This window comes from Anser brachyrhynchus (genome assembly GCF_964034855.1).
Source record: "Anser brachyrhynchus genome assembly, chromosome: Z".
Taxonomy (NCBI): domain Eukaryota; kingdom Metazoa; phylum Chordata; class Aves; order Anseriformes; family Anatidae; genus Anser; species Anser brachyrhynchus.
The window spans coordinates 8,018,284-8,033,465 of NC_137697.1; the positions used below are offsets into that span (position 1 = coordinate 8,018,284).

The window sequence follows — 15,182 nt, forward strand, 5'->3', positions numbered from 1 at the left end:
ATTGCTCATCAATTATATTTTAATGAATCATTAAACTGCTTTGATCTTGATTTGGCTTAAACTATGAGAACTGAGCAGTCTCTTACTGTGATGGCAACAGACACGTTGATGAAAATGTACAATTAAATATTCCTAAATAGATCTATCTATCTACTAAATAGGGCTAAATAGATCTATTTATCTTACTTTTTAGTATATGACATATCAAGGACAGTTATACAAATACCATTACTTTCACTGTCTCTGTAAGCTGTAACAGTACTTCTCTTTTTTTAAACAGATTTGGTTACAGTATTTTTGTATCCTTATAGAAACTAAAATTTTTATAGTACCAATTAAATTCTGACAAGAGAACTTATTGAAAAGCATTTATACAACAAATGTTTTTTTCCCTTACCTCTTCCCACTCTTCCTTTTCCTCAGGTTTTAGTCGTAGTTCATAGTGATACACATGGGAATTAAAGCTGGCATCAGCTAATGGAGGTGGAAACCATTTTGCCCAAAGGTAGGTTATACTAGCAGATGCTTTTGCTTCTAGAGTGAGATTCACAGGAGAACCTGGCTGAACTGTATAAATGAAAAGTTTGTCATTAATGATTTAATGTAATGATTTAATTTTCTGTCAGAAAGGCTACCTCCTTTAAACAGTAGCCCTGTGAATTAATGACAAACAAGGCTGCTGAACAAAGGGCATAGGGTGACGTGATAGGGAGGGATCACAAAAGATCACAAAATGGGGATGAAGCAGGGTCACCCCCGGTGCTTGCAGGTTAGCAAAGATATGCCTACAAAACAGCATTATGGAGAAATCCCCCCAAAACTTTATAGGAACACAGCATGTTGGGGTGCCCCTCTTCAGTGCCTGTACACTAATGCATGCAGTATGGGGAATAAAGATGAGTTAGACGCATATGTGTGGTTACATGGCTATGTTCTCGTTGAAATCACAGAGACATGGTGATATGGCTGCCATGACTGGAGTGTTGCAGTGGAAAGATACGGACTCTCTAGGAAGGACAGACTGGGGAGATGAGGAAGGGGCATTGCCCTCTATGTCAATGACCAGCTGGAGTGTGGAGCTTTGCCTGGGGATGGATGAGGAGCTGACAGTGAGTTTATGGGAAGACATGTCTAGGTGATCTACAGCGAATGTAAGCAAGGATGGGTAACCTGGGAGGAAAACAGAGATTGTCAGAGCATCCAGGGATGGAGTTAGGAAAACTAAAACCCAAATGGAATTGAATCTGGCCAGGGATGTCAAAGACAACAAAAAGGGCTTCTACCAATAAATCGGTGACAAAAGGAAGACTAGAGAAAATGTGGGCCCTCAGAGGCCTGGCTACACAGGACAGTGAAAAGCCTAAGGTACTGAATGCTTCTTTGCCTCAGTCTTTGCCAAAAAGACCAGCATTCAAGAATCCCAGGTCCCTGGGTGCAGGCTGAAAGCATGGAGCAAGGAAGAGGTATCCTTAGTGGAAGAGGATCCTGTCAGGGTACATCTGAGCAAACTGGACATTCTAAGTCCATGGCCCTGATGGGATGTACCCACAAGTGCTGAGGGAGGTAGCAGATATGACTGTGAAGCTACTCTCTATAATCTTTGGTCAATCCTGGCAACCAAGAGAAGTGCCCAAATACTGGAGGAAAGCAAGCACTCTTATCTCCAAGAAGGGCAAGAAGGAGGACCCAGGGAACTCCAGGCTGGTCAGCCTCAGCTTGATCCCTGGGAAGATGATAGAACAGCTAATTCTGGAAACCATTTCCAGGCACATGAAGGAGAAGAAAATCATGTGAGGTAGTCAGCATGGATTCACCAAGGGAAAGTCACACTTCATTGACCTGATAAATATCTATAATGAAATGACCAGCCTGATGGATGAGGGGAGAGCAGTGGGTATTGTCTTCCTGGACTTCAGTAAGGCCTTTGACTCTGTTGCCAATAAGATCCTCACAGAGAAGCTGTTGAAGTATAGGCTGAACAGCTGGGCCCAGAGGGTAATGGTCGATGGTGCAAAGTCAGGCTGAAGTCTAGTAGCAAGTGGAGTATCCTAGGTGTCAGTATTGGGTCCAGGTCAGTTTAACTTCTTCATTAACGATCTGGACAATGGGGTAGAGTGCACCCACAGTAAACTTGCAGGTGACACAAAACTGGGGGAGTGGCTGACTCACCAAAGGATCATGCAGCCATCCAGAGGGACCTCAACAGGCTGGAGAGGTGGGCTGACAAGAATCTCATGGAGTTAACAAGGAGAAGCACCAAGTCCTGCACCTGGGAAGGAACAGCCCCAGGTACCAGTATGTGCTGGGGGCCACCCGTCTTTAGAGCAGGTTGGTAGAAAAGGACCTAGGGGTCCTGGTGGACACCAAGTTGCATATTAGTCAGCAATGTGCCCTTGTCACTAAAAAGACTAGTGGTATTCTTGGCTACATTAAGCAAAGCATCACCAGGAGGTCAAGAGAGATGATCTACTCAGCGCTGGTGTGGCTGCACCTCGAGTACTGAATCTACTTCTGGGTACCCTAGTACAAGAGAGACATGGACATACTGGGAAGAGTCCAATGGAGGGCCACCAAGATGACAAAGGGACTGGAGCACCTCTCCTGTGAGGAGAGGCTGAGGAAGCTGTGACTGTTCAGCCTGTAGAAGAGGAAGCTCAGGGGGGATCTCATCAATGTGTATAAATACCTGCAGGGAAGGTGCAAAGAGGATGGAGCCAGACTATTTTCACTGCTTCCTACTGCCAGGACAAGAGGCAATGGGCACAAACTGAACACAGGAGGTTTTGTCTGAACATTGGGAAGCACTTCTGTGCTGTGCGGGTGATGAAGTACTGGCACAGATTACTCAGAGAGGTTGTGGTGTTCTCCCTCCCTGGCGGTGTTCAAAATCTGCCTGGATGTGGTCAGGGACAACCCGCTCTAGATGTACCTGCTTGAGCAGGGTGGTCCAGACAACCTCCAGAGGCCCCTTCCAACCTCAACCATTATGTTATTTCTGTGATTTGTTTTGTATTTCATTATATTAATTTCAGATGAATATGCCCTTCTACAAGAGTATAGTAAAATAACCCCTTTTTTTCTTTTTTTTTTTTTTCCTCCCTAATAATGTTTAAGTGGATACTGATTTACCACAGTATCAGCAGATCTTAGACATCATTCTGAATTTGTCAGACTAAGGAAATACAAATCATAATTTCATCAGGTTACTCTTGCAAAATGAAAAAGTCAGATATTTCATAGGTAAAAAACTGAGTACATTCTACAATGTATGTACGCAGAAAACAGAATGGAATTAAGAACATGAAATACTTGGAAACAAAACAAAAAAAAAGTTGAGTGCTTGGGCAATTATTTTCACCCTCCCAAGATTGCAATGCCAGCAGCCAGAAAGATGTTTATATTTGGAAAATTTAGTCTGGAACATTTCAGGTAGTTTGACCTAATTTGAAAGTTTTATAATCTGCTGTGCTAGGAACCTACAAAACTGTCTAAACTCAGTTGAGACTAATTGACATACTGGAGTTTACTAGAAACTGGCGACAATTTTTCAGCCAAGATTAAAACGATAATAGAATATGCAGTTACTTAATTTGTAAGTAAAATGCATTTTCCACATAAATTACAGGCACATATTTTAGATCATCTGTAGATAAACACTTCTCCATAGCAAGCTTCACATCATGAGGAAAGAAAACTTTCACGACTACTTGTTCTGGAATTAAAAGACAGATACATCTCCAACTATTTTTTTTTCCATTTCATTCTTTCCTTTTTACCTATTGAGGTCACATCCACATACTGAGGGTCCGAGCTGTTACTTCCAATCTCATTTGTTGCTGTTACAGTGATATTATACGTTGTCCATGGATTAGTGTGGTTTTTATTGAAGTAACAGGAATTGGGACCAGACGTTCTGTAGTCTGGACATTCATAGATTTTTTCTTCACTGAAATAAAATGATTTAAAAAGTTCAGAAGTTTAGAAAATGAATCAATGTAGATAATTTTCTAGTAATGGCCTAGGTTCAGCAAAGAAATTTAAAATGTTTAAGTCTATATATATAATCCCACCCTCTGGGAAACAGTTCAGTGAGCGTCAAATGCTATTACCATAAATGCTGCATTGAATCATAAGCTATTTTTACTGCAGTTATTCAGGATGAAAGCTTTTATCCGCTTTTTTATACACAGGAACATGTTTACAAAAGAATGGAAAGAGAAATTTCCAGAGACAGCATGAGGCAATTTTAAAAATGTTTGAAAGCAAGTTAAAAAGCAAATTAAATACATTCACTTTGACTACAGAAGAAAAGTTACTAAATACCTTCTTTCCATTCTCTGGAAAGTAACCTGATGGGCCCTAAGGCCAAGGAGTGTTTTATTGATTATTTTGCTTTCAGCAATGTATTCTTTTATCTGCTTTTGAACATGATGATCATCATGTCTCTTACCTATTACCTTCATATGAGTCTTCAGCTTTTTTTAGCAGAGGGATTGTTTTGTACTCAATTAAAGCTGAACTAGGTGAGGTACTCAGCCTTTTCTAGGTGTGAAGAACTGTACAAACCCAAAGCACTAGTTGAGATGGCTCCAAGGTAGGTCTTAGTCCCACTGTTACGCTCGATACATCACTAGTAACAAGGTCTTTCAGTATTCAGGTAGTTTTGTCTGGGTTCACAAAGCAAAGATGGAAGTAAGGGGACTACACCTGAGAGACAGTAAGCTAAGAAAGGTAACTACGTCTCAGATCTGGAGTGCTTGGCAATGCCTGTTTTTCAGCAGATCTAATAAAACTGACGAGCATCTATGACCATCTCCAGGTGGGGCAGTTCTGGGCTGTGACTGGTGTGACTTAAGAGGCTCAAAAAAAGTTCTGTTCTGATCAAGACTGAAACATCTGGACTTTCATAAAATAAAAGCTCCACAGATATGCTCACTATAGATGAGGGGAGCATCATCTCTCTCAGATTATTGTTGATTGTGGTAACTTTATTAAAAGCTGCATCTTTCCTGATCAATTAATACATATGATCTGGAGCTGGTTTAATTTAAGCAGGGAAGTCTGAGGCTTTACCTTATCTGTTCTGAACCTCACTGGATTTATTCAAAAATATTCAATCTCTGAGCCTCCATGCTTGCTTGGACGTGTTCTTAGACCTCTTTTTTCAGGAAGAAAGGGCATTTATACAAAGAAGCACAGGTTAAGCAAAGTAGATAAACATATACACATTTTATTTGTAACAGTATGAGGGAGTCACAGATTTACCAAAACAGTAAGTTTTGAGATGCAATACCCACACCTGGTTTTACTCCATTTTGTGAACAACCAGGCTGGCTACGAATCCAGAAGGGGAAGTAAAGTCTCTCAGATTTTCTCCAGATGTGGGTTTGCTGCGCATATTAAGGGAAAATTCCATGACAGGGCCCTGAGGGAACCACCAGCCCTTACTGTCACTGCCCAGCCTCCCTTGGGGCCTCCCCTGACCCTGCCTGTGGCCAAGACCCCACTTCGGCCCACCACAGTAGGGCCGGTCTCCAGCTCCCAACCACTGTGCCGTGGGCCCCATCAAGACAGCCTTGGCCTGCAGGCTGACACCTCAGCCCAGCCCCACCTTGTCCTGTTCCTGTCCCCAGGGTGGTGCTCTATGCCTGGGTCTGCCCCTGGGCTACCCTGCTCAGGGGTGGGATGGGCCCTAGCTGCTGGCCTTGCTTTGTCTGCCCCAGGGAAGCCCCTGCAACCCCCAGGTGGCCTCTGTTCCTCATGGTGCCCTGATACTCCCCTCCTCAGAGAAGGATGTGCTTCAGATAAAAGCTGTGTGCGTTCTGATAAAGGGACAAATTATGTCTTTCCCAGTATGTGTTCAGAGCAGGGCAATTAGCTCAGATGAGTTTCAGTAGGGACAGGCTGAAAGTTTGGTATTGGTTGTAGCCATGTTTTTTTCCACCAAGGGAAAGCCATTCATCTGTATAGCCCTTGTTGGCTATTTGAGGTGTAACATGGATTCATAAAATTGGCTTTCACAAATTAATGTTATCATTCCCTCATTCTGTCGTAATCATGACTTGACAACTTACTTATTCATCATTTTTTACCTGTCCTTGCTGTAGAACAGGGTGTAATTGGTAGGAAGTCCTCCATCTGAACCAGGCTTCCACCAACAAGAAAAGGTTTCCTTTTCTAGAGAACGACATCTTATTATCTTAGGTTTTCCAGGATATGATTGACCTAGAGAAGTGCAGAAATCCAGCTAGTTATATTAGGGTTGGACAGTTTTTTTTGTTGTAGTTGTTGCTGAATGGCAAATTCAACAAGAAATGCTTGAAAAAAATAATATTATTTGAACTTATGGACTGAATTTGGTAAATAAATCTGCCTGGGAAAAGGGCCGAAACTTTCAGAAAAGTAAATATATATTATCTCAAATTTCTGAAACAGCTTCTAATACTTTGTTACTTCTCTTTTTGAAAATAAAAATGTCATTTTAACCTAAACTTTGAAAGTGTTCAGTAATCTCCAAAATGAATTAAAAAGCATGGAGTCAAATGCATGACATATATATATATATATATACATTTTCCTAAAATATCCCAAATCTTTATCTTTGGGTCATCTTAGAATTAAATTTCACCTCCAACTTTGCAATTGAACCAAAATTCCATTATTTGCACAACTCTAAAATTATCACATATTTGGGGTAAATTGTAGGTAAGGCAAATTAGAGAAAGAAGAAATCAATGGGATGGATGGAATATTTTGTGTACTGGCAACCTGTATGTATTCATTAATTATTTGAATATTCCATAATAATCTTGATACATTTTAGAATACTTCCTGTAAAGATTACTTGTCGTTAACTTCCAACAAGAAAATAGACCATAATTTTACAGACTTTTTGACATGATGAGCATGTGACTTTTCAACCTAATCTTACCTTTACTTCATTAAAGTTCCGTACCATATCTCTAATTGTGTTACTATTCAAATGATGCTAATTCCCAAGAAGGTGACAAGGATGGAGTGAGTGCAGGGACGGAGTGAATGTCTTTCATCGTCACCACCACTTTATCATTAAATTAATACTATAAAAAGAAAAGAGGACTCAAGCCATTTTCAAAATCTCCATACAAAACTTTAAAAGAATTTAATTTAAATATGTACAGGTTCCAGTGATGGTCAGGATAGATCAGGTAAAGCCTCAGACTTCTGAAAGAAGTGTTTTAAGGAAAACAAGTGTTTCAGGAAGTTTTGTACTTACCAGTTAGTCCCATTGCAGTCAGAGGAAGTAACAATATAATTTGAATTGATGACATCAATTTCTGCTTCATGTTGTCCACTTCTCCCCAGGGGGGAGTATCAGATCAAGGGATCACTGTAAAATATACCATCATGCAATAGTCAATAAAAATATGTAACATGTAATATGTATCCCTTGGCTTGATCAAAGTTCTTTTTGAATTGCAGCTAATTGATTCTTGTTATTTCTCAGAGGTGTGGCATGAGTTGCATTTCCACTTCAGAGGAAGAAAACCTGAATTGAAGAGTAGTAAGTAGATCATCCTTAAGGTTTTTGAATGGTTAGCAGTGCTGGGATTAGGCTTTCACAGCATTAACTAATCTTGCATATTTATTTTTCATCTTGGGACACAGGATGATTTTCTTAAAGTTCTAACATCTGACTCATTAATTTACCTGAGGAATCAGACTCTTAATAACAAAAAATATATGTTTATCCCTGTTAATATAAAGAAGAACTCAACATTTCTGAACTCTGAAGGTCCTGAAAAGAGAAGATAAATAGAAAATATTCATGATTTATGTATATGTTAAGGATTTTTGAGCCAATCTCATGACTTCTGAATATTTGGGACTGGCAGTGTTGAATTCAGACCACCTGAGCTGAAGAGTGCTACTCATTCTTTGTGTTCAGCTCATTGTTTTTACTGCATTTAATTTTGCTGGAAAGTGGAAATGCCAAGAACAGAGAAAAGAAACCAAGGGAAAAGTAGTGTAAATTCACAGTTCATTTACCAGGTGGAAACGCAAAACAAGATGCAATTATCCCTCTTTCTTCAGCCTGTAAAGGCCAGAGGCAGTATTGCAGAACTCAGCTGAAATACAGTGGGAGGCCACCAGCTGTGGAGCCCCAGTGCCTGCAGAGGGCTGACACCACTAGGTGTCCTCAGCATTCAGGTTACAGCTCAGGGTAATCGGAAGCCCCTGCTGCTGCTAAATCTGCCTAGCCTGAAGAAAAGGCTGAGTTATGACTTGAAGCAAACCTCCTGCTTGTCCCACCAGCAAACTTCCTGCGTGGAGATGGTGACTGGTGTCTGCTATTAGATTCTTTGTAGCCAACCTTACTCCATGAAACTAAAGAATAACGATTTACTGTCTGAAAAGGAAACTCCTTACCTCAGCTTTCCACTCCTACCAAGCACATCCGACAGGTATTTTGTGCTTGAAACCCGTTCAGTGTAGAACAGCGTGAGAACAAGCTGTCTCTTTGCAGAGGAAAAATTCTTTGTGGTTTATCAGATGACTCAATTTTCATTATGCAATTCATTTTCTGTATCAAGAAACTACAACCCATCAGCACACAAATGTTTCTCAAGTGCACAGGCAAATGAAGTATCAGTCAATTTAACTGATTCTAAAATGTGTTTATTGTGGACAAAGTGCTAAAGAACCACAGTCAGCTACACTTTCATAGGCTTCTTCTGAATATCCAGGCACACTTCATTTATGCAACTGAGCTACACTGCAGAACTGCATCTGTATTAAACTCCCTTACAGCAATCTGTGCATAGAGAGTCAATGCGGAGCACACCATTTAAATATAAACTCCAGTTTTGTGTAATCACATGCAAATTTTATGTCTGTAAACAAACTGCAGGCCCAATTGTTAGTGTTTAACTTCTGAAATGAGCTGAAAATTTGGTGTTACATAATGCAGAATGCAGACCACTGAGCTCATGCAAGGAAGAAGCATGTTCTTCTCAAGGTGAAATATTGAACTATAAACAACAGCCGTTTCATGTACATACGATAACACAATATTTTGTTATTATAAAAAAAACCACAAAACAACAACAACAAAAACAACAGTTGAATGTTTTCAAAATACACCACTTTCAAACAGACTATGTTATACCTTTTTTTTTTTTTAAAAAATTCTTTTAGAGATATCTTTTCTGTGTGATGAAAGATAGAGAGGCATCATCAGAAAGAGCTGAAGTAGAGCACACTACAATGAAAGCAGGATAATTTTGGAAACTGAATACCCAGAGAATCAAATTAATAGAAATAAGGTGAAATTAATTAATTTGTAAGCACATATTTTTTCTTGGGATCTTTTGTTGTTTAAAAATGAGATGATCATGAGCCACTACTGTGATGTGGCTGTGAAAAAGAACAGGAGAGATACAGTGGAGGATTGTGGACTTGTTACTGCCACATACTAAATGTATGGGACATAAAAACTCCATATGCGGGGAAACAATAACAACAACAAAAACACAGAAACACAAATAAATAAACTGATTAACATATTTAGAATGGATATAGAAAACTACTGATATGAGCAGGGACACAGAGGCTGTCTCATGACTGAGATTTAAAGAACTGGCTTCTTACTCCTTTCAAGTATATGGTTGTCTTCTATAGGCATACCAGGGGATTAGAATCAAAAGAGGGAACTTAAGAATGTATGAACTCTACAAAATGTTGCAACAAGAATAAATGGCTGTAATTAGTTCCAAAAATTAGGAAAAAAAAAAAAAAAGAAAGAAAGAAAGAAAAGACAGAAATGAATTTCTGGAATAGTCTTCCAGAAGCAAAAATCCCATTTAGTTTTCCCAGGGAGTCAGATGTATTATGAAATATATATGCCATGATTGTTCATGATAGCTGGGGAGTGGGCTTTATGATCCGATATGTGCTTTCCTGGCTATTTCAATTCAATTTATATACCTTGAATTATTAGCAATTAGGAAACTGTACACGAGCATGAGATGGCTGGATATCCTATTTTACATTCAGAATTTAATGCTTTCAAAATATTTTCTATTAAAGAATTATGAGAACTTCTGGTTATTTGATCATAAATATGTCCTTAAAAGCATCTAAGAAAAGCATCATTCTATTTGTGATTTGTATTGCTTTCTGAAGGAATGTCAGCAGCAGCAGAGCAGTGGCCAGGAGGCTCCAGGCATATTAACCATATTCCATTTGTTCCAGTGCCTGCGTTTCCATGGTTGCTTGGTATTTGGTATTTTTGGTTCAGATATTTCCTATAAGGCCTCTGAAGAGATCTCTTGTTTTTAAAAATACTTGCTTTAATAGAAAAAAAATAATGTCCACTTTGTTGTAAATACATCAAAAGGGTACCTTCCCTGTATCTGACTTGAAAATCTTTTCATAAAAGGTTAACTAGTATTTATGAATATGTTGTAGGGAAAGACTCGCTTTTTGGACTGAATGCATTCTTTTATAAGGGATACAATGGACACTGATTTGCTAGAACATCATGCAAAACCAAGGCTACAGTAACTGATAACTAAAAATCATATGCCTCCTTTTTGAAGGTTTTGATTTAATTCCAACAGAGTTATTACATTCTGACACTGTAGCTGAATTTCTTCCTTTTAACACAGCTGTTATGCAGTCTTCAATAGCTGCATATCGAACACCCAAAAATTGTGCATGCGGACAGAAATCATTACCGAGGTATTATAAAGCACAGAAGCAAGTAGTGCTATATATTACTGTAAAATAACCCTACTGTGTAATTAATAATAATATGAAATTTTAGCATTGAAAACAGTGCTTACATTGCAGCTAGATGAAGCTGGAAGTTAAATACAAATACTGAATCTGGTGCTGTGAAGCAGGGTTGAGAGATTGTCCTTGTCCTACTTTATTTGTAGCTCTTGTTGTATACTGATAGATACATTTCTTGAGACTGACAGAGAAGTCTTTACCTAGTTCTACACAAATGGAAATATTTCCATCTGCGCTATTTTCAGGCTTGCAGGAAGGGGAAACAATTGCACAGCACCCGCTGTCAATGGTATTCTGTCCATCACAGGCTTTGTTTGTGCTGCCAAAGGGATCTGAAGCCTGAAGTGCTCTACCAATCCATACTGAACAAGATTCACATTCCAACTAGTTAACGATGATAAATAATGTTCGTCTCTCAGGCCTAGGGGAAGGCAATTTAAGGATTCTCAAAATGCCACAGTTCATTATCATTTGAAAGGGTGAACTACAGCTGTGTGAAACCGAGTACAAATAAAGAACGGAATAAAGCAAGAAATGTGGCAGTTTCCTATACCATCCAGAATCCTACTGGCCTATAGCTGAATGTTGAATATTCATTCAACTGTTCTGTGGTCATTGCATGAGTCTGCCTTCCTATGCTGAGTTCTTATGCCAACACTGATGACTTACGTCCCTAACCATGACTAAGGCATAGCTATCATTAGGTGTGTTTCTGAATGATGGTGGTTGGGATTATACTGAAAACTAAAGGTGTGTATGTGCAGTGTGTTCTGGGCTCTGCTTTCCCACCTTGCATGAGACCTAACTGGAAGTCTCCAACTTCTAATTCCCTCAGGCAACCTTCATGGAGGTATATGAGTTCTAGAGAAGGCAGGCAGTTCACACATGCCTCTGATCTACATTTCTTGAGACTAATTCCAGGTGGCTACTTCTAGCATGTAGGTTTTGTTGGCTGCTTTGCAGAGACACATCAAGTTAATTTCTTGGGACCATACACTTCATATTTTTATGTTGTGTAACCTGAAGGCACCTATACATTCCTTTAGATTTCACCTGAAAAGCCTGTATCAGGTTTTCTAATATATTTTTTTCCTAAGTTCCTCTCAAATAAATCTGGTCCTAAGGACCCTTTGTAGTCCTTTTTTTTTTTTTTTTTTTTTGATTAGCAGTCAGTACAGGATGATGAATGGAATAACTTTGCTCACTGATGGAGATAGACTTCTTAGTGTGGAAGACTTAAATCATATTTGGAAAAGACAAAATCATGAAAGCCCATACTCCTGAAAATATTTTATATATACAAGTCACTCACGAAGTATTTATGCACCTAACCTAATCTATGCCTATTGATTTTACAGAACTGAGCCTGGAGTTCTTTTTAAAAGTCTCAACATCTAAACTGACATGACAGGCCAAGACAACTGGAAGAAAGCACCACTATCCCTACTTTGCAGATTGGGAACCAATACAGAAAAAGATTAAGTGCTGTGCTCAAACTCATACTAGACATGTACAAGCTAAAAACTGATCCTTTCTCACTATCTTTTTTCCCCCAGAATATCACCAATTCCATCTTTGTAAAACCATAAAATTGTTAAACATGATCTAGCTAACAATGGTAATTTTCCTCCACCAGTCTCACGGCTCTCAAAGATTCTGTTTTCTTCTCTGGTGGTCTGTATGGTTAGTCATAATTTCATGATTTTTATCTGTATCTTTTCAGACAAGAAAAGCATAAGCTGTAAAGAGAAAAATTTTAGAGACTGAAAATTAGAATTTAAGTTAGAACTTGAAAATTGCTCTTTAAATATGGTGGAAATTAATCTCAACCAACTGCTAAGTCCTACTCCACAGTCATTATCCTACTATGACACTTTTAATTATTATTTATACATAGCATAGTCATGAAATATAAAGTCTAGTTTCCTACCTAAAGGATTCATGTATGCAAGGAAGATTTTTGCTCGTCTCCTTGGCAAATGTCAGATCACTTGATAATCTGCAAGAAAAAAAAGAGTAGTTCCAGGATTTGTATATTACTGGAAGTATTGCTACTTTATTCATAAAACACAAAGAGCAAAAAAAACCCCACTCATTAGCTGATTCAGATACTGACAGTCCAAGTCAATACATTTAAACACTGAGAGCAATAGCAACTATTGTAAAATACTGTGTTACTGTACAGTCTTTCCATTATCTGTTTCAGTAAGAGCATAATTTTTGGTTTTAGCAATTTAGGATGCAGCCCAGCTTTACTAGTAGATTGTGCTAGGTTATATGATTAAAACCTAATCACCATATACACAAAAGCCGGGACAGGATCAGATGAAAAATGACAGGGTAGGGGGAGGAACCCTGGCAATCTAATCAGCGAAAATGGGGCACAGGGAATCGGCTACGCCTAAAACTACCAAAGAAAACAATCAGCCCATTGTCCCTTGTGCAGAACCCACCAGGAGGAGTCAACCAAATTCCCTTCCCAGTACATGTTGCAGAGGGATGGAGGTATAGCACTCATTAGGAGATGCAGTGAGAAAAGAATTTGGGGAACGTGGCAGTCTTATTATGGGATATTTAATGGAGGGACAAACAGCAGGGAAAGGAAGGGATCAGAGTGGACTGGGGGGAAACAAGCATGGGAAAACAAGGAGAAGAAGGGAATAAAGGGGCCAGTCAAGTGTAAGCTTGTTTGACTGGGATGTGTGCCTGATCACCATAGTCTACCCTATACCCTCATTAAGTTCTATTTCTGTTGTCTGGGTGTGCTCTGTGCTGGGTGGGTGCATTTGTGTGCTGGTGAACTTCCAGCTAGATTAGCCGGCAAGGAGGGAGAGAGCTCTGAGTGGGATTGCAAGTCTCTAGGCTCGTGCGCAACTCCCCAGCAACTGAGGACATCAGCGGACGGGGTGCCAGCTACTGGATGTACAGCCAACGTAACACCAGCCACTAGAGTGGTCCACATTTTGTGCAAATACACGCACATACAAATCTATAGCACTGCCCACCCATTGGGAGCAGATGCTCAGATTTGTTACTGTCAGGCCCCAAGGACATGGACGTGCAGCAGTCTCAAATCTATTGAGCTACCTGACTCAGCTACCTCTAACGGACTGAAATTCAGTGGTTTATTAAAAGAGCCACTGTGTGCAGTTGACCCTTCTTTGTCATCCCATTTGACTACACTCTGCTGTTAAGAAATAGTCTAGATCAGCTTCACTGGGCAATTTATCTGCCACAGCAAGAAAAACTATTTATACATGATATTACTAACTCCATCATCCTATTTCTTATGAAATTGTCTTTCTTTAAACAATTTGAAACAATAGAATATTTATACAACTAACATCAAGAATGGTCTGGATTTGCCCGGAGACCAGGTGGGAAGCTGTATTACTCAGTTACCAGGGTATTCTTTTGTTTGGCTTCATTTCAGTAAGGCTAATAAGAACAATAAAAATACCATGAAATCATCCGGCAGCTAGACACTATGCCGTTACAGAGGAACAGATTTAATTGAGGGCAATAAACATTTTTTTTTATGTGCATATATAAAATTGCATAGATAACCTACAACTGAATATGGCAAAAATATGTTTGCACTGAAGTTACTCAACTATGGCATAAGGTGAAAAGTAGTTCAAAGATGGAGCTCAGTGAAATCATTCATGTTTTAAGGAGGACAGAAATCTGATCATCGGTTTCAGAGCTGGGAACAGAGTTTGATTCAAGCTTGGTTAAATAAAAGATTTCTCCCAAAATACAAGATGCCTTGTAGACCTTGATCACATCATAAAGACGTTTTAAAAATGAAGCAATTATTCCGCATTTAAAAGAAAGTCTAGTTCTAACAGAAAACGCATAGTTATGATTGCTAAATTAAAAATTGTGAAAATCACTCTTTCCTGTAGTCTGTTATGTTTAGAAATAAACTTTCCTCCACTTTTTCAGATTTCTGTAACTCATAATTACAAAAAAAAAAAAAAAGTTCTATCATGCCACCAAATTTTATTCTGCTCTCTTCACTGCTTTCATCAGGAAGTGATACTATGAACTAGTGACAGATCCCTGTGTAATATGACTTGCTTAAAAAGGTCATTTTTACTACAGCTACACTAGTAGCTGTATAGTAGCTACTAGATTGTTTGTATCTCAGTGATCAGAAAGGTAAATGATAGAATTGGTCATATCAAACACAGACACTCAACCAAGACACTCAAATAGTCATTGCTAAAATCATATTTATTATGATAGCCCTGAGAAGAAAGATAGAATCCGACCGTGTTAAGTATAGTACAAGGATTAATTCATGATCCTAAGAACTGAAAAATAACAAAGTAAAAATACAGAGTAGAAGAAAGGGATACAACAAACAGGTCAAAACTTGAATATTTTTGTTTTGAAACTAA

General features: G+C 38.9%; 1 protein-coding gene across 29 annotated transcripts in view; it reads right to left on the reverse strand.

Moving 5' to 3' along the window:
* Window positions 1-15,182, reverse strand: part of PRLR (prolactin receptor) — a 167,072-nt gene that overhangs the window by 19,801 nt on the left and 132,089 nt on the right. For 26 of the 29 annotated variants that reach the window (XM_080572563.1, XM_080572567.1, XM_080572570.1 and 23 more), the window contains 5 exons: window positions 12,707-12,775; window positions 7,256-7,369; window positions 6,093-6,225; window positions 3,777-3,946; window positions 398-567 (listed from right to left, as the gene is read on the reverse strand). In XM_080572563.1, coding sequence (XP_080428689.1) covers window positions 398-567; window positions 3,777-3,946; window positions 6,093-6,225; window positions 7,256-7,325 — 543 coding nt within the window. In that variant the 5' untranslated portion in view covers window positions 7,326-7,369; window positions 12,707-12,775. Of the gene's footprint in view, window positions 1-397; window positions 568-3,776; window positions 3,947-6,092; window positions 6,226-7,255; window positions 7,370-8,409; window positions 12,776-15,182 lie in introns of all 29 variants that reach the window. The other 3 variants (XM_080572579.1, XM_080572573.1, XM_080572584.1) reach the window with 2 other exon arrangements.